Source organism: Lineus longissimus, chromosome 2, assembly GCF_910592395.1.
Source record: "Lineus longissimus chromosome 2, tnLinLong1.2, whole genome shotgun sequence".
Taxonomy (NCBI): Eukaryota; Metazoa; Nemertea; class Pilidiophora; order Heteronemertea; family Lineidae; genus Lineus; species Lineus longissimus.
Window position 1 is genome coordinate 9,841,421 of NC_088309.1, and position 19,946 is coordinate 9,861,366.

Consider the following 19,946-nt stretch of genomic DNA (forward strand, 5'->3'; position numbering starts at 1 on the left):
TGAGCAAGAGTCTCCTGTTTATTTTTTATGATATGTATGAATTTCGTTTTTTACAATAAATAATATTTCATGACTGAATTTGTCTTTCTTAGTATGTATGGGTGTTATTATTTTATTTGCATTATTAATTACATAAAAGCAAAGCAGGTCAGTCAATAATGCTAGCCTTACTAGCTTTGCTTTTAGCAGTATATAAAAGGATTAAGCGAAAGTTTGATTTTCTTAAGCTAGGCCAGGGATCTGTATTACAACTCCCTGGCTAGGCCCTGTGCTTATTTATTTGTGTTGGAGCATGTTTTGGAACATAAATATATTACTCTGAAATGGCTTTTCGACTGTGTTGAAAGTACAATCCGCGTGCATATGGCGATACAAAATGGGCACACTAAGGACACTGACTGTGACAGTCCTTTTCGTGTTCCTCTTTACACTGGAATGGGCTTCAAGGGGCGTACAAGGAGGAACGATATCGAAGGTCGAGGGCCACCCGGCTTCAGGGAATCGATACGATAAGAAAAGGATCTTAAAAGAACTTCAACAATACAAAGAACCTCCAGATGATATCGTCAGGAGTATGGCATTTAAAGTTAAGGTAAGGGAATATCAAACTTTTACTTCAGTAAGAGTGACTGACAGGTTCCCCTTTTTCTTTGGCAAAACGCTTTCTAACTAGAAGCCGTCAAGTTTTTGCCACTAACAGCCCCGATAATTCATATAGGAATACTGCACCGAAACATAAAATTGCACACTAGCATAATATTCTTCATGGCGATGATGATAATATAAGAAAAATAAGAAGAGGATTCTCTGAGGTTCTGTTATCACAAGCAATGTTCGAACATCACTGTTCTTCGTATTTTCTTCTCTACTCTATAAGTCTTCACCAGGAAAGACTTGATCATTGATGATTGTCGATGTTAATACTTGCTGACAGTATCCGGATTTTGCATGGAAATTCTTTTGTTCAAAGTCTAGTCGAAGGTATGTGATATCTGTATTAGCTGTAGGTATGTAGGCAACTTCAGTAATACTGTACAAGGATACATATCAAAACTCCTCCTCTTCATCAAATGAATGTTTCTTCTTTCTAATTCCGTATTGCCAGCCACCACTCAACTTAGATCACGAGTGGAGAAACTTCTGCTGGAACCAGTCTATCCACGGGTCAAACAAATTTCTATGTCTGCCGTACTTCTACATCGTCGGATTCAGAAAATGTGCCACGTCTGATATATTTGAGAGGATCAATGTCCACCCTGAATTGAACTTACCGTTTAGAAAGGAAACGCTATGGTGGTCGTTTCGCCCCTGTAAGTTTTTTAATTTTTTTGAGATGACCAATGTTTACCTTGATTTCAACTTACTTTCTTGAAAGGAAACACTATTTTAGTGGTCGTACCAACCTTGGTAAGACTCTTTCACCCGATATCAAGTCTTAACTTTTTAAGAAAGAAAAACTGGTGGTCAAGTTAGTCTGTGTACCATCAGCGTTGATCAGATGCACTGACATGACTAAGGCCGCAAAACGTGCCACACACAGTCCTTTTTCTTGGCGTGGTTAACATAAACTCACAGCACACGAAATGATGTCAACAGCATTCTTATTCTTCAGTTTGGTCCTTCACGGAATATGCCGATATTTTCGGAGGAGTTACCTATCCCCGGGGTAAAAAGGTTATAATGGGTAAGTATTTTGCAGATTCAAATAAAACTGATCATAATGACCATGTCCGCGACTTCTAGGTGCACGAATGCGGTCAAGTGACATTTTAACATTTAGTATATAATAACTTGGTAACCACCTCCAGGTGTAGTGTGAGGTCGGCATCGCCACGGACTTTCATAGTATACATTTATAAAAGTCACTGACAAGGCGTAAAGCTTGTGTGAAGCATTGAAGTGCGGCAAAGTAGAAATCGCATCCATATTCAGCAGGGCACTAGCTGGTCTGTACTTAGAATAAAATATCACCGTGCTTTACACATGTGAATGATTTGAAAAGTGTATATATGGCCTAAAAATGTTGGTATACGTTCTCCTTGCTTGGGTCATATTTTAAGAAAGTGTTTCTTTCTCCTTCCAGGCGATGCTGACCCAAACATTGCTTTCATGCACCGCCGCACAAGGGACCATATCATCACGAAAGCTCATATTATGAAGATGTACACACCAGATGTCCGGGTGATATTCATGCTTCGTAACCCAACCGATAGGTTTGTAGAATAGGGGAATCAATGCTCCTGAAACATGATTAAACTGCACTTTTCGCATCTCAAAATTCCTTGACTTGAGTAACGCTTTTATTTGTCGCTATGGCCACGTCTGTCACACCTTCATGGTTTTAGGAGATATTCCAAGGATGCAATTGGTATTAACTGGCATATCGATGGACTACTTGTTCATATACTTGATGTAAGTCATGTACATTTCTCTGTCTGAAACCATCGCTCAAGAAAAAAACAGTGCGATCAGGTCCAGTTTCTCCAAGTTCACTCTTTGAAAAAAAAATCCATTTGTGAGCATTGATATTTCTAAATAGTTTTGTTTTGTCATTTTTCGCACTACAGAATGTATTCCGATTACCTGTACATACGTGGGCTGGGTACTCGAACGGCAGGGGACTTCAACCGACGGGTCCTACGGGGTTGGTTCCAGTATAAGCGGTGTTTTGCGGCCAAATCAGTGAGGGATTGCATCTATAACCAAAGGAATATGTTTTCCTCAGATAGAAACCAGGTAGACATTCTCAAACTCTCTCTCTTACTAACTCTATCTAGTACTTTTATGTATACTACCGGCCACTGGAGAACAATTTGGATCAACTAACTTCTATCACTGATAAAAAATGTACCTTAAAACCACGTGAGCTCCTCATTGTCAGATTAACATCGATGACACATTACGATATGACATCTCCATCTTCGAGCAAGTTAATGCACAAGTGATTTATGCGTTCCAGTAAAAACCAGCTGATAAAAACGACAAACTAAATAGTAGAGGGAGGTTTTTTTGGGGAAAATAAGTGTGCATTATTGGTCATCCTGAAAATGATGTCACTGCAAATTGTGTGCTCGTTCTCTTTCAGATCCGTTTGTACCAGGGCATGTATATCCAGTATATTTACGACTGGATGCAGGTCTTCCCAAGGAATCAGATCCTGGTGCTTAGATCAGAGGATTTGTTTAGTGACGGCAAGAAGACATTGAGTAAAGTCTTTGACTTTCTTGGAGTGGGTGAGTGCAGAGAAACGACACACTGTTACACTAATGTTTAAAGTGTTAATTGATTGGCGATGATTCAGAATTCCCGCAACAAAACTAAATGTATTAGGCTTAACAAGCCCTAGAAGAGCGTTTCCTAGAATATTACAGTCACTCTCTCTGTCTGTTTTTCAGATAAACTGAACGATGAGGAATTAGGTGCCATTCTCGAGTTCCCGCTTGTCAACAGGAACGACGTGGTGAAGAAGTCAGCAGGACCGATGTGGAAACAAACGAGAGATCTCCTCAACAAAATGTATCGTCCGTTCAACGAAGCTTTAGCTGAATACATGCACGATAAACGCTTTTTATGGGAGGCTTAAGTGGTCGATGAGCTCAAAACGAAATTTTTAGTTGCTTTAGGCTAACTAACTTTGTCTACACTGTCACTGAATATTGAAATGGGCATGAGAAGCGCGGTGATAGAATCGGGTTCAACTATAGTCCATGGAGGTATTCCATGACTAATCTGAGACATACTGATGGACAATTGTGTGGCTGTCTTAACTTTTGTTATGTCTTTATTCTTGAGCTCGCCATTATCCATTGCAAAAAAAGGATCAGATATTTCGGTTTTGTGAAGGGATCAACGTGCATTCTCTGGCTGTATAGGTGTTTGGTGATACACACATGTATACAATATGTACGTACGCGTTCTGAAAGCTGAGCAATGTCAAAACGATGAGGGTCAGGATGTCAATGGGGGAAATTTGGAAACGGAAACACTAAAAAAGTCACGGTTTTTTGGATGTTTTGTTTTTTGTTTGTTTTTGTTAAATAAATATGCCAACAACAATAACAGTAATTGTTTGTTTTATTTACATGTGCAAAAATACATGTAACCAGGGTGCCTCCTCGACACGACCGTGAATAGATTTCTGGTAACAATGGACCAGCCCGATCTTTTGTTACTAGTGAAATTGAGGGATAGAGGAGTGCTTTTCAACCCTATAAATTTCGTTTCAAAAAAGTTTTGGGCGAGTCTACTGTTACCGGTAACCGGCATTTTCATTCGACTGGGCATCATACTAATGAGTAACCACTAACCACTGATTTCTCCAAGGAAGAGCGGAACATATAATGCAATTATAATGTCCCATCGTCGAAAAAAACCTCGCAACGAGTCAAAAAGTTATTCATCACCTTGTTTCTCTTGAGGTTGAGCAGGGAGAACATTATTTTCTAATAACATGGTTCCTTTTTGGACTCGCAGTAGGCTATATAATGGGGTGCTAAACGAATAAATTCCGATGTTTTAAACTTGCATGCACTTTTGTAAGCCTTTCACAGAACTTTGTTTTTTTACTGTTATAGTGTAACAAATGGTTAAATGGTTGACGCGAACCGGCTAAGGATGTCATTGGATTGGCCCAATCCTTTAATGCATACATATATATATGTGATTCCCTTACGCAAGGACGCCTTCAGGCGTTAGAGTGACCCATTGTGGCCGGGGTTTAATGCTAGAAATTTAGGCGGGTGCTAAAAACCGAATTTTAGGACACGATCGGTATTGTGCGCGTCATATTTCAGTGTACATACACAGCGTGCAACGCATGGATTGGCTGCGTCTGAGAACAGAGGAAAAGGAGAAGAAGGTAACGTATTAAGTTAATCATGTAGCATTTGTGCTGTCTTTCATTAATTATTTCCTGTAGTAACCTTAGTTTTAGGCCTAAGGTTTGTGTTATCCTGTGAAAAACGTCAAGATTTCTACTATTGATTCACCAATCGTTGTCCAATGGCCCATATGTAGGCCACCGTGCTACTCACATATACTTTGGAAAGATGGGGCATATACCAGGAGGCGTATCCAACGCCAACCTATATGTGAAAAGGGCGTGTAGGCGTTACGGCAACTAATGTGAAAATGGCGAGGGGGTACCACAGACATTTTCGTTAACAGGATATCACTTGACCGGGACTTTTTTGGGAAGATACCCTCTATAAAAGTTACTTTACATGTTGCTCCAAAATGTTCTGCATTATTGTGAATAACAAAATTCTGCCAATTTTACATGGACTTATACGCTTTTAAAAACAAGGTAGGCCTATTACTTATGAGGATACAATGAAATATTTGCGCCTGCCGTTTGAATATTAATGTCAAAACGACATGAAGTAGACGTTTTTCTAACGGAACCAACATAATCAGTAGAATTTAACGAAGTTTGATATACAATGTCTGATTCGACCATAGCATAACGTCAGTGGGTTTTTAGTTCTCAGTGCTCCCTTTGTCCTTTTATGATGTGTGCATAGGCCTACCCGTTTCGCGAATAAACGATCAAGGTTTTTCCTAAATGGAAATGACATTTCAGTTTAAGCATATTAACCACATTTCAAATATGTTAATGTACACAGAATTTCGTCCTTCCCTGGCCTGTGGGCGTTTAACTAAATAAATGAAACTTTAAGTGTGTTATGCAGTGTTTTGAGTACAGGCATATCATGACACAAAAGAGCTACCGTAATTGCGTCACTTTAATGTCAACATTAATGGTTGTTGTTCGAAGAGCTACTATTACATGTCATGTATGTACCATATATTTTTTCTACTAGAATACAGGATGGGTCAACATAACGGTGATCAAAATCTAAAGGGTCAGTACGTCTTGGGTATTTGATGCTAAAGTTATAGCTATATTATTAAGATGCAGCAGAAGGTACAACTAATCCACTGACACCATGAGTATAATACTCAAATCATTGCATCGCTTAGCACAATTGATTTGAAAATAGGATGTAAAAAACATCTTATCTCACGCACGGACTCAATATTCTGATACATTAATGCTATATAGTCAACACTCAGACTGCTCGCTGATTGGTTGTTGCCTATTCACGCTTGTCACCATCCGCGAATTGTGCAGTCTATCGCAAAGCAGCAGCAAGCGCACATCAAGAGACACATTACCAGCTATTGCGGGCCTAGCCAATTAAGCCAATTAGTGCACCTGCTTAATTGGTCCTGGCAAGCCTAATGGAAAATGCATAGGAAATATCAATAAAGTTGGCTTTTTGGGCGGGGTGTTAAAATAATCCCAACTCCCGACTTCTGACATAATTCTATATATGTCTAGGTATTTACTGGCAAAATTTGGAGTGATTTGGATGGAAATTCGATGTGTCCATCTATTCAATGGAAGCTTGACTTTTAGACGTTTTAAAGTTTTCCATCGAGAAAAAAACATCACATGCAAGAGCACCATCTCCCACAGATGAATAGATTTGATCTTAAGAATGTATATATGGTATTTTTAGTTTCTGTTGTACATGATTATTTTGTTTAATTTCTTTAAAACCAGCATTTCTTGATGTTGGTCAAACACTTTTGAATCGACTGAAAGGGACCCTGGGATTCTTCAAAAGCAATAACCTCGACCGCTTGTTGAACTACATGTATAGAACATCATCCGCGGGTCAATGCTGATACTATTCACTTTCAAATGTTCAATTATTTGGTCAATTTAATTGTAAAATGTCGTTTTTACTTAATTAACAAGGCCTGTAACAACTAGTTAAGTCGTACTGACATATTTGACCTGAAGATCTCGCAGCATTGGTGTCGGCAATGATTTTAGTGTGTCTGTGCCACTTTAGACAGTGTTGCTTTAGAAGTGTCTAGCATTACGTCGTGCAATATTTGCCGACATTAGATACTGCAAAATACTAATGGGAAAGTCTAGTTTGAAGTCTATTTGGCGTAGAATGGCAATGAGGACCTTGTACATATTGCGACAGTTTATAAGTGCGTCTATATTGGAATGTTTTTAGATGACATTGTGTGTTAAGCTAATATTCCTCTAAACAAACTGGCCCCATGGAGAAGTATTATTAGGTCAACTGAAAAACTTTCTGCGTGACAATTTCGTCGCGGCATTGCATTCGAAAGTTGACATACGGAGTCAAAGCCACTATGAGAAAAGATGGAGTTCATTATTAAATTGGAATTCCTATAAAATATGTACCACGATAGGAAACAACATAACCATAGGCCTATCGAGATACTTCACCGATTTCATGGTCCAGGTGAATATTTTGCAATTTCCGTGTTTAAGTAGTTTACCACGTCAGTTTGGCCACTTTCAAAGGCTTTATCTCCACATGTCGCGCTGCAGCGCATCAGTTGTAAATGCATATAATTTCGACCGTTATTCTAACATTATTTTCCTTCTGATTTATTGCAGTTCTTTATGGATTTCTACCCTAGATGGACACATCCGAGTTCATAATCTCCAGCTTCCAAAATAGTGTGCTTACAAACACTGCTTGCAGTCAAGAAACAATGAGCGGAATGCATGCCATATTTAACACATCGCCGGACACGAGAGTGATGACGATGACTCCACCGCCGCAGAAACCCGAAGTAAAAACATTCAAGAAGCTGTCGGCGACGACGCAATGTTTACAAAAAGTGTCTCTAGTGTTTTCAAACGGAGCACGACATCATTCTAAGGTGCTAGTAGGACTGGGGATAATGGGGTTCCTCCTTTTGTTCGTGCAATTAAATCTATCAAACTTTTCGGAACAGGCCACACTGCGGTATCAACGGGACGCAAAAATGTCAAAAATAATCAATCTCGTTTCAAAGGATTTTAAAGGTGTTTATAAGACAATGCCACGCGAGTTGAGAAGTATGTTTAACTTTGACAATTATTCTGATGTGCCTCGTGAGCCACCTTTCGTGCTAACTGAAGAGAAGATCATCTCTGACCTGCTGTCAGCGGAGCACCCCGAAGAAGAGGCCCTCCAGAAAGCCATGTTAAAAAAGAAGGGTTTTGATTTGCTGGTAAGTGGAATTGTCAATTACAGAGAACGCCAGGCCTACTGATACCACCCCACGTGTCGCCCATCTCTGCCATAAGGGCGATTTATACTATTCACTAATAAACCAAATAAACCTTTAAGGTACGAGATGCGTACACATACGAGAGCGATTATTTACATATTTCAACATGATTTTTTTCCCAACCTTTCAACTATAGGTGAATTGACATTATACAACATCATTCCCGTACCCTGGATCAATCAAAAATGTCCCATTCGCCTGTCTTATGCTGCACGACCAGCTCAAGATGCAAGGAAGAGCAGACACTGATGAGGTGTTGACCGAGTGGAGAAGAGGGTGCAGGACCAGTGGCCTTGATATTGAAGATGGGAAGCTTTTTAAACGTTTTCCATATCTTTCAGCCGCCTTTGCCTTTCAACCAAGACTGGACAAACCCGTGTTGGACGTCATCAACCGGGAACCTACAGTGCCTTCCCTATTTCTATATCATCGGATTCCCGAGGTGCGGGGTGCAGGACATCCACACACGGATCGGGACACATCCACTAATTGTTTCGGCGGCAACGCAGCGGCCGAACTGGTGGACAAAAGGCCGAGCAAGTAAGTTTCGTTTTTCAAATGTTGTGACCAAATCGTCTCACAATTTTTTTGTTCCTGAGTTATTAGAAAATAAAGCACATTCTAAATCCCAATTTTTCAGAAATTCCCATGAATAATCAGTCATACATCTACGGCAGTGCAGTCAAAGCAATGGGTGTTAAGGACAGGATGCAAATATTAGGTGAGCTATCTTCTTGGAATAAAACATCTTGTCGCATATTTACACTGTCGCAGTTTATTGGACATAAAAACCAAAACATGTGTAATATTGATACGAGTGACAGAAGGTTTGTCTTTCGCTGTTCACAGAAACCTTTTAGGCATTTTAGCCATACAATGGAACCCTTCACTGCTCTTACCAGAACTATGTCCTCATATATTCAGTGTGCGTGGTGGACATACAGATAGAAATGTGTCTTAATGCCTCATCAGACAGGATTTTGGCTGGAGTCAGTGATCTATTGGACGTATGTCAAATCCACTCTCCGTGACAAATGACGAGATCAAAATAACCCACTTGCACACCTCTGTTATTTTAGCAATGAGAATGCAGTCAGTTGCAAAATTAGTACATGACTGTAAAGTTATGGCACGTGTCGAAAACAAGCCCGATTCTTCGTCAACAAGGCGTGACAGACTAAGGTGTTTATTCAGGGAGTTTTTGATGGCCAGTGGCCGACATCATGAAGCTATCAAGTTGTTTATCTCAATCGTTGTAAAGGCGCGAATGTTTGTTCGTTTTTACAAATCTGCGTGGTGCAATTCACAAACAAAATGACCTTTCTCAAAAATCCCATTCTAATTAGTCCGACATTGGCGAAAACCAGTTACAAAATGATGCTGGTCACGTGTCCGACTTTATCCTGATACATCAGCACCAATATGAGGACATATATTATTTTGGCCATCAGGTCACGCAGACGGTACGGCCATCCTTCAAGTTGGAGACATAGTTCTTGCTGGACCGAAGGCCTCAGTTCAGATTCGAAAGGCACCAGCAGCCCCAAGACTGATGACACCCTACCTCATGAATAAGTTCAACCGGGGCACCAAGTTTATAGTCATACTGCGGAATCCTACGGACGGGTAAGTCAAACTAGTGACAAGTTCGTTGATTCCCAAGGGCCTGATAAGAACCGAGCTATGGCGACTCATTTCGAGTTCCCAGCGCTGGTGATCGGTCGCTTCGTCACTCCACATACCACCGCCGAACTCTACGCGAGGCATCAACTACACCGAGGCAGCGAATCAGAATCGTCAGACTCAGAGTGGTTCCGTTACCTTCTCGAGTCCAGGCATCGCGTCTAAAACCAGATTCTGAGCAGACTACATACATTTATTTGGCGTTGTTTACTAAGTAAACAGTATAAATGATCAAATTTTAGCTGAAAAATTACTTCGGCAGCACCGACCAAAGCCTGAGAGTCCGTAATTTATCTTATAATGTAAATTTTGCTTTTTTCAGATTATTTTCGGAGTACCTCAATCATGGCGATAAAACAAAATCAACAGACATTTTAAGCGAAAAGTCTGCACAACTTTTCCACTACCACACCCTACAAGTGATCGGGATGTATGAAGATTGTTTTAAGAAACAGAACATCCGGGCATGTATTTATGACACTCTTCTGGCCGAGGAGGCGAGGAAAGCGCAGGTAGGTCGAACTATATTGTATTCTCTACGTGTATGTCGAAATGATAAGTGTTCGATATTCACATGGAGAACCTCAAACATGCCATATCATCAATGACGTCAACATATAATGATTGAAGTCGATGTTAGCCTTTAAATCGAAAAGAGAAAGTTGACTTCTGAAAAAGATCAGGCTTACCCAGAAAATGGTTCTTCCTTGTCTTCCATTATTTGTTTCATTTTGACTGCAATCTGAAAGTTTATTGTTTTCCCCGTCGTGTAGGTCCCCATTGCAGAATGGCTCTTTCCAGTCTATATCGGTGATTGGCTTCAGGTCTTCCCCCGAGAACAGTTCTTTTTCGTCAAGATGGAAGAATATAGTAAAAATACATCGCACGTGCTCCAAGAAATCTTCAGTTTCTTAGGAGTTGGTAAGTGATGAAAGTCTGGCTTTAGAGATTATGAGGGGAACAGCACCTTAGCTGTCACCGACGATTTGAGAGGTATTGCTGAGTAGTTTTCAGCCAAAGCCTAAAAAAGATCTCACGATTAAGAATCTAATTGTAATCCATAACTGAAGATTCATCATTTTGTAATTTCTCGTTTTCTTTCTCATAGGCCCGCTGGAGAGTTCAGTCGTGGACGCTGTCGCGAAGGCGCCCGCAATCAACTCGAGTAATCAGACCAAGTCCGAGATGGAACCAATGTTTCCGGAGACAAGGGCAAAATTAGATGAATTCTTCTCACCCTTCCGAAAGACTTTAGCAAACATGCTCGACCATCCGAAGTACTCATGGGCAGAAGAAGAAATGAGGGGAGCGAAATGAACAGTGATGAATACGTGTTGTCGGTTTTATCATGAACCGCCTCGCTGTCAGCTAAAAGTGACAGGGTGCGTGTCTTATCGTGATTGGTTCATCAGTTCGAATCACCACCACATCCCGATGAAGCAAAATTGAACACTTCCGATTGGACAATTCGACTGAGGTGGCGCAAAATACTCTTCTTTCAGAAATTCCTGTTTTGAACAATGCCCGAATTGAAGGAATTGCTGCTTGCTGCTGTACATGTATATATACTGCCTCCGTCTGGAGGGTTGAATATTGGACCTCAAAATGAAAAAAGGTATATCACATGTACATGTAAATTATTTATTGCATATGCGAAATGAAACACTACCATGCAGGGTCCTAAAAACAGGTAGTCGGTTCTGAAGAAGATTTTTATATCTGGTTTGTCTTCAGTGGGGTTCTTGAGGAAGACGAAGAAACATATATGAAAACATTTTATTGAGCAGCCTAAAATGATTGAGTCATCAAATTTACTAACTCTATACTCAGGTTTCAGGAAATGGCCAAAATTACATTTGTGACGATATAGCGAATTTCCACGTGTAGTTTTAGTTTCAATCTAAAGCACTGTAAAAGCCAGGTTCATAAAATTTATGGCCATACCTTAATCAGCCATATCGGTATCAAGATTTGAGGACGTGATATGAAACTAACTCGATTTGAAAGCGGGGATTTTATCGGCTTCAGCCCAGAGTATCCAGAGTATCGAATATCATTGGGCGATTCGTGTTGAGGTTATTTAAAGATCGGTGTTTATTTTAATCTATCTTGTATTTTAACTTTAATTTCTCAAACATTTCGAAAGTGCAATAATATGTTAGTTGCGTCTTTCTTAAAAATGAGTTAATGAAGGGGATAACTGCTATGATACAATGTATTTCAAAATGAGATACGAGTATCACTAGGGAAGAAGATATATTATTCTTTGTATAAAGCGGGGCCTGTCAATGGGTCGGTACATGTACTTGAGATTCCCGATGCCGTAACGCGGTATAGATCCAAGTACATGTACCATACATTTCTGACTTGGAATCCAATATGGCAGCGTTGTTGAAATGCAATCGTTAGGGGCAAGCGAGTCGTTTCGACCCAAAAGTGGAAGCAATTGTTAAGGACCTACATGTATTTTCATCAATTTACAATTACATGTGTATTAGAGCGAGTCAACAACTTGTTTTTGAACCGGTGTAGGTATTTCTTTGCGCTGATCCGACTCATTCGTGTTTTGTTCGAGTTCATGTTCGGTTCTTGTTCTCACACACTTCTGTTGTTTTCCCGCAGTGTTATGTTCGTGACCAAAATGAATAAAATGAATCATTATGCTTTTAACTGTGTTTTGTTAACTTCAAGTACTACACTATTGTGGCAATTGTGTCCATAAATTACACTGTTATTAGTTACTCCGTTGCGCACATTTTACTGTTCTTGTTTTTCAGTTAAATTGCCACAACAAGCATTACCTTCACTTTGAATTGTTCATGTGTACTGTGAAGTCTGTCAGGAACCGCAGCGAGTATCTGCCATTATTATCAAGTCTGAAGTTGTATAATGTAAAGGTACGGTAGGCCTTAAAATGTACAGTTTATTATCTAGTAGTGCGTATACAAAAATGCCAAAGTATAAAAGACTATATAAAAATGTTCCACCTTTATTTCACTGTTCTTGACACATTTTGTAATTTTACTATGATCATCCATTGTTCAACGTTGCTTCTGAAAGCCACTTTTGACCGTACGCTACATGTATAAGTGCGGTTAAATCATTTTTATACTGTATTATCTTTATATGTAAATGAAAAAAGTAAAATAATTTAGAATAAATTTATTCATAAACACGATTGTTCGAGTTGACAAATGACCCCAAAGGCATGAGTTTGAAGAGAATGACCAGACCATTGAAGAGTCTGTCATTCCCTCGCTTTCCCTGAACACGGACTCGCTGCGCTATAATATACGTGCCCTGAATAACTGCAAGGCGTTGTCATCACGGTTAGTGATGCATGAGAAGAATCGCGCACGAAAAAAGCATTTGTAGGCTTCACCAGTGGGAACTTTCGAGAACATTTTGGAGTGTGAGCGCTTTTGAACATAAGGCTGATGTTACATAGGAATGAGCTACTCACGCCACATTTTTCATCGACTCACGGCTCATTGTCACGTGTCACTCCTCATTTGTCACGAGTGACCGCGGCGGTTTACATACAGATCATTTTTCGCTTGTTCATTTGTCACTTGGATTTTCTCGGCGACGCACATGGACTCAGAAGAAGAAGAGATGGCAGCCATGCTGCTCCTGATGGAGAATAGTAAACGAAAGCGGAGGCGACGGATGAGAACAATGTGGTACATAAAAGTGCTGCATTTTTGCATTTTTTGTTTCTCATTTCCAATCAAAATTATCTATTGTATTAATGTGTAAACTAATGAAAATGCCGAAAAGTAGCTATACTCACAGTTTCGAAGGCGATATCACTACAAATGCACATGGACGTCCACTTACTTTGCCAGCCCATTTCACAAAGAATGAACATGTCCATTCATCGCCTCACGCGTGAAATGACATGAAATGACGTGAGGCGACGAATGCGGGCAAAACTTACAAAATTCACTTCAATGAGAACAGGTCAATAGGTTTTCCAATGTCCATTCATCAGCTCTCACGAATGACAAGTGACAAATGAGTCGTGAGTCGATGAAACGTGAAGTCTATGTAACTTCAGCCTAACATCCCAATAAGCGCTACAGTTTATAAAAGCTGGATATCATTCATTCATTTACTCATTCCTTCAGTCAAATTTCTTGTGATCAATCGTTTCGATTTCTGACTACCAGAAAAAAACAAGCGGACAACAGTGTATAGTAAAACATTCTGATCAGTTACTCATTTATTCTTATTTACATTATGCTCATTGTGGAATCTCTCACAGATACATATACACGTATTTACACAAGAATTTGTCAGAATAGTACATTTGTATACTAAACCTAGGCAAGTAATTACGGGTTTAGAATATTTTCCCATGAGGTCAAACTCATCCACAATGACGGACAGTGGTGCTTACATTAGATTCCGTTTAAGAAGATAACTTCTGCCTTATGGGCGACACAGTGTCGGTAATCCTGACAACATACCCTTCAACAGCACCCCCCCCCCCCCCCGGAACAGGAACATTTGGCATGTTAAAACGACCTGCAAGTAGAACTGCAGGTAGTTGGTTTTTTAGTTGAATCGATAAAATCACAACGCTTTGAAAGACAATAGTTAGAATTGAAATGCGGATAAGGCAAAATTAGTTCGAATCTAAAGTGAATTAAGATTTGTGGAAGATGACTAACGCTAGCCAAGTAAAAGTAAATAGCCTGCTCCTCGTCCTTTTCCGTACATTTCCCCCTCTGTTTACTCACCTTCGTGCTGAGGATTTGACGGCGACTAAATTGCCGTGAAGGGATGGATTCTTTTCGCGATTTTACCACAGATCGCGAAAACAAATGTTCGTGAACCTGTCACATAACCATCATAGGCAACACTTCATCGCAGGGTGAAAGCGAAGGCTGATTGTCAGTGTAGCGGTCCTAAATGTCTCCCCTGAAAAAGTGTCCTTCCCTATCATGCAGTGACGGACAATGTATGGTGACCAGCCTTGCGATAACTTGCCAAAATCAGTCGATAGAGTAAACAGTTTAACCTGGAAAGAAGCTGGAGGAACCTAACAAGAACACAAGTTAGAAACAATCGAATATTTACAATATGCACGGATGATAATACATGTATTATGACCCTAGGAAATAATTACGCCTTGATTGCACAGTGGATGCATGACGACAATCTTACCAAAAATCTCTTATTTAGACATTTTCCCTTGTCACAAATATACGAGGACGGGAGCATTTCCTAATCTTTTGACCAAAAAGGCGTTTAAGATATAAGTTTTCAAATTTCGAAAACACTACGGGCCAATCCACAGATTGCAGCTAAATTTGGCCTTTCCTCCATATCAGCATGCTATGTTGAGAAATCATCTTGACGATCCTCAGCTAATGGTAAGGCTAGGATCCTCGATGGATGAATGGTAACTAGATCAAGCTATTTCGCCCTTCTCCGTCATCCGCCCCGGATTCGACTCCCACACCAGTCATGTCAGGTTCTTCAGGGTACACCAGAGAAGTTCTTGGAGAACACATGTACGTACTTTGTTGGTGGAGTGAGAGTGCGCATAACTCTGTGACGGTGTTAGTATAAACAACAGATAAAATAGTTGTTGATTTTGTTAAAATGTTTTCGAAAAGAGATTAACTCAAGCTATCATAGCTAGCCATACAAGTAGCTTGATCGGGTTACAATCCGTCCATCGAGGATTCTTAGTACCCGTCTCTGTCGATTCACATTTTTTCAGCCGCATCCCAAAGTGACAGAACTTTCCAGAATAATTGACAAAGACGTCGTGCAAAAAGCGAGTGCACATCATTCCATGCGCCGTAAAATCCATGCTCGGTGAAGTCGATCCTTCAAAGAGATGAGATTATAGATTTAATTGCAAACCACACGCAGAGAAATATGCCCATGGTCCGGGCTGCACAGATGAAACAAATCGACGAAGACACAGATGTTACTGGCAAGGATTTACGTATGGCGATGACTAGTCCGTTCCGTCCACATGTACATGCACATTGTTAATGCACAGAACGAGCAAGTATGAAGCAGGCGTCGCAACAGATGCACGTTCGAACTTTCCTAAAAGCAGAATTCACAAGATGGCGGGATTTGATTATTGGTTGATTTCAGACGCTATCTCTCGCAGACGGTGGATTAAGTGCTTCCGATGGATAATATTGCAACCTGATACCTCAATGTCAATGGCTTTTGGAAAATCGTGCATGACTTCACATATCACACTGACATTAATCGGTTCATAATGGTCCACACAAATGAAGTTGCAGACTTACCTCTTCGGCGCAAATATGTATTCATGCCTCTGAAAACAAAAGGCCTACCCCGGTGCATCTATAGACATGAGGTCGAAAGCCAATCAAGTGTATACAGAAGGGTTCGCATCGCTGTCTTATGCCGGCGGCACACGATCGACGATTTGATCGGGTGTCGCAGTTAAACAGATTTCGCATGATTCATACCAGTCACGAGATACTATACCCAACCAGTTTTGACACAATTCATACTATACATTTAAAATTGATCAAACCGACATGACAGGGCCAGTAACACAAGTCTGGTGTGGTAGGAATGTCGAAGTCGATTTTACCAATTTGAGATATGATCAAATTGAAAGATTCATTGAAAGATTCCGATTTGACACGCATGCGCAAACTGATTGAATTGACACCACTCACACAAGACGCGTAGTCAAACCAGACACCACACGCGCCGTAGACGCCATCTATTGACACAACACGTACCATATCCCACTCACAAGAAGCACACATGGGGTGACTTTAAAGCTGAATGTGGTTAACTAGAACTATAAAGTGTAAAGTGACAACAACTTTAAAGTCACATTGGACATGACTCGTATACGGCACACGTAAACTGACACTGAATGCGATAGAAGCCTCTTTCGTGAGAGTTCCAGTGTATAACAAACACAGAACCATTTGCCCAATGAAATATTACTTCTCCACCCTTGGAATTTGGTGAAGCAATTTCACGCACGTTCCGTGTCAGTGAGTTTTTGCAAATCCTCCGAAACGTCAACGCGAACGCCTGTCCCATTGTTCAACATCGTGATCAGGAGCTCGAACAATGGGATAGGCGTTCGCGTTGGCGTTTCGGGGTCTTTTTTTGCAAAAACTCCTCTCTCGTTATCATTTTGACCTACTGTACACCACACACACACACAAACAAGAATCAAACCACAACACACTATACAGCGTCAAATTGATTTACTCTCCGTTCGTTTTTACGACTCACACATAATTGGACTGGTCAGCGAACCGAACTCTGTATACACATGATGAAAAGCGCATCAGAGGGAGACCGAGTGCTCTCAAAGGCCCAAGATGAAGATCTACCAAAAGTGACTAGCTAGTGCATGCAAAGTTAGAAAACGAGGTAAGATGAAAAGGAAAAAGGAAAGAGAAAGTTCCCTGGAGTGTCAATAAGTTTAACTATCTGCCGGATGGGGATGACGGAAATTGCTATAAAGATGAGTTTATTGAACTGCCACTGCATGTAGGTGACCTTCAACAAAGCCAGAATAGCTGCTGGTTGTATCATGTTATCTGATTTAACATGAACATGTACATCAACGATGTGCATAGTGTACATGTGAAGGGTATTTGGCAAGTAAAAGTTATGGCCGGGTCTATTTGGCAAGCCGCTCGCCGAACAGGCATCTTTTTTTGTCCTCTTTGGAGAGCCGCTTGCCAAACAGCACTAAAAAGCCACCCTGTTCGGCCAGCCGGACTTGCCAAACAGGTAAAAAGTCTACCCTCTTTGGCGAGCTGGAGACTTTACTTTAATATTAATGAGTTCGGCTCTCCATTCAGGACAAGAAAAAGTCGCTGTTTGGTAAGCCGGGCTTGCCAAGTAGTCACTTCCAAAAGTTATATGATTATGCCAGACTCACCTGTATAACAATGACGAACCAACGTCCAATGAAATGTAATGGACGCTTAAGGTATCATGCATGTATTAAGTATTGTGACGAACAAAACATGCGTTACATAAAAAAGACTGAAAAGAAAAAAAGCATTGCCAAAAGCACTGCAAGCTGCTTGTATAATGGTTTTCTAAAGAATAAATATCAAATGTTGACATTGTGGACTTTACTATGAGGTTTTAAAGCTCTAGGATAAACAACTAAAAGCACTTGACTAAGCAGAAAATACATATCTACCAAAAAAAATCTACAACGACTCGACAATAATGCAGTGGAGGGCAGGTTCGTTGGATTTTCGTTTGTTTCATTCTTGCAATTCATTTCACACTCACTGGTGAAAAGCTACAAAGCAATGTACTGGAACGAAACCAGTCCACCAGATCCGTTTGTCTGGAGGGGCGTGGCAACATAAGGAAAACCAAAATAGTGTCCGATAGATTCACCTGCCCGTGGACAAAAGATTAAGTCGAATTGCCCCATTTCACAAACATGGTATAGAGCGCCGTAACCTGAAATGTTGTCAAATGAAATTCCGAGACAGAGTCACTTTTAACTCAAAATATGCAAAATTGGTAAATTTAGCTATACACAACAAATATCATCCGTCAATCTTTTTCTTGTTTGAATATGCCAATTTTTGTACCTAACCATCGAAACTTGGCCCTGACCTCCTCTTGCATTAACTCAAAACACATCGCAATAAAAGCCAAACCAAATAATAAATACATGGTGCATAGCACCTGTTTCTCCTGAGACGACCATGAATCCATACTGGCGCCGGGGACGAAATCTCCAAACCCAATTGTGCTTAGCGTCACAAAGCAGAAATATGAACCAATTAGGTAGTCCCAGTCATGTTCCCAAAGCGTAAAGAGCACGGCGCCGCCGAAGATGTATCCGGCCATGAGCATGATGCACAGGGTAATCGGCACAGTCACTCTCTCCGGTTTCTGGTTTCGTTTGTTAGATTTTTTCATCTCGCCTAGTTCGTCGTCTGTCATGTCTGTTTCGCATTCTAAGTCTGTTTCATGCAGTATCATGTGAGCAGGGGCATTGAGCGGTGTGGTTGCGGCGGGTTCTAACAACCTATCATCTTGCGTCGCTATTTTTAAATCTCCCGCGTTCACCAACACTTCGCTGCGTTGGTTTGGCGGGCTATACACTTCGCTGTTTCGATTTAACGAGCCATACACTTCACTGTGTCGGTTTGGCGGGCCAAACACTTCGCTGTGTTGGCCAGGCGGGCTATACACTTCGCTGTGTTGGCCTGGCGGCCTATACACTTCGCTGTCTCGGCCTGGCGGCCTATACACTTCGCTGTGTTGGCCTGGCGGCCTATACACTTCGCTGTCGCGGCCTGGCGGCCTATACACTTCGCTGTCTCGATTTGACGGGCTTGGTGGCGGGTTCATAGAATTGTGAGATGTTGATCGAATAGAGCCCTTCGACGTTGTTCCGCTAAGCACTGGGGCAGTGATTTTCCGCCGCGAACTTGTCCTACCGTTTTTATTCCCTGCACCAAACACTGAATTCATCGAACTCATACGTCTGGGATGTTTCTTTTTCTTTTTGCAACATATGCAGCAAAATCCGCAACATACTCGGCTATATATAAATCTGAATATATTAGCCATGAGTCCTCCGACGTTAGCTAGGCAGAGCAGTGTCAGAGGAATGCCGAATATCGCGTAAACAATGGTCATAAAGCGTCCCCAGGCTGTCTTTGGAGCAATATGGCCATATCCTGCAAAAGAGATCGGAAACGTTGTCACTATGTTGATGTGGTTAACGAGAGTAAAAGAAGTATACATGTAACGCTGGTTATAAAGCATACTCTACATGTAAAATTTGTGATAATGCAAACATTTTTATAACGCCACAACATTGTTCTTGACTCTCTTAAATTAAACTTAAACTGGCAAAGCCGGGTGTAGTGGTTCAAACAAAGCGATATACATGTACATGTACACACAATATGAAATGACATGGTCATCGGAAATCATGTTTTAAAGAAGTGTTTGCTGAGTAACTGAATCTTGTCCAGTCGTACGTAGACATAACACAGCTTCAGCGTCAGACAATCACACCAAAGTAGGAAAAAGGAACTTCCTGAAATTTAATATTTTATTGCGATAATATCACACAAAACTATCATGTATGTTATAATTCGTTGACTATACGGTATACATCAGGTAGA

General features: G+C 40.7%; 3 protein-coding genes across 5 annotated transcripts in view; 2 read left to right on the forward strand and 1 right to left on the reverse strand.

Annotated features, from left to right (window-relative positions):
- The first annotated feature begins 376 nt into the window (after positions 1-376).
- On the forward strand, positions 377-3,583 carry LOC135499412 (carbohydrate sulfotransferase 15-like). The gene is made up of 7 exons (XM_064790159.1): positions 377-592; positions 1,106-1,310; positions 1,613-1,684; positions 2,084-2,213; positions 2,568-2,736; positions 3,086-3,233; positions 3,396-3,583. The coding sequence occupies exons 1-7, from the start codon at positions 377-379 to the stop codon at positions 3,581-3,583; spliced, it is 1,128 nt and encodes a 375-aa protein (XP_064646229.1).
- Positions 3,584-9,679: 6,096 nt separating this feature from the next.
- Positions 9,680-11,112, forward strand: LOC135499423 (carbohydrate sulfotransferase 15-like). Its single transcript, XM_064790170.1, has 4 exons — positions 9,680-9,738; positions 10,118-10,307; positions 10,620-10,716; positions 10,904-11,112. The coding sequence occupies exons 1-4, from the start codon at positions 9,680-9,682 to the stop codon at positions 11,110-11,112; spliced, it is 555 nt and encodes a 184-aa protein (XP_064646240.1).
- A 2,878-nt stretch (positions 11,113-13,990) lies between these two features.
- Positions 13,991-19,946, reverse strand: part of LOC135482570 (potassium channel subfamily K member 18-like) — a 72,285-nt gene continuing 66,329 nt past the window's right edge. For all 3 annotated transcript variants that reach the window (XM_064762715.1, XM_064762713.1, XM_064762714.1), the window contains exon 3: positions 13,991-19,493. In XM_064762715.1, the coding sequence (XP_064618785.1) occupies positions 18,355-19,493 (1,139 nt within the window). In that variant the 3' untranslated portion in view covers positions 13,991-18,354. The remainder of the gene's footprint in view (positions 19,494-19,946) is intronic.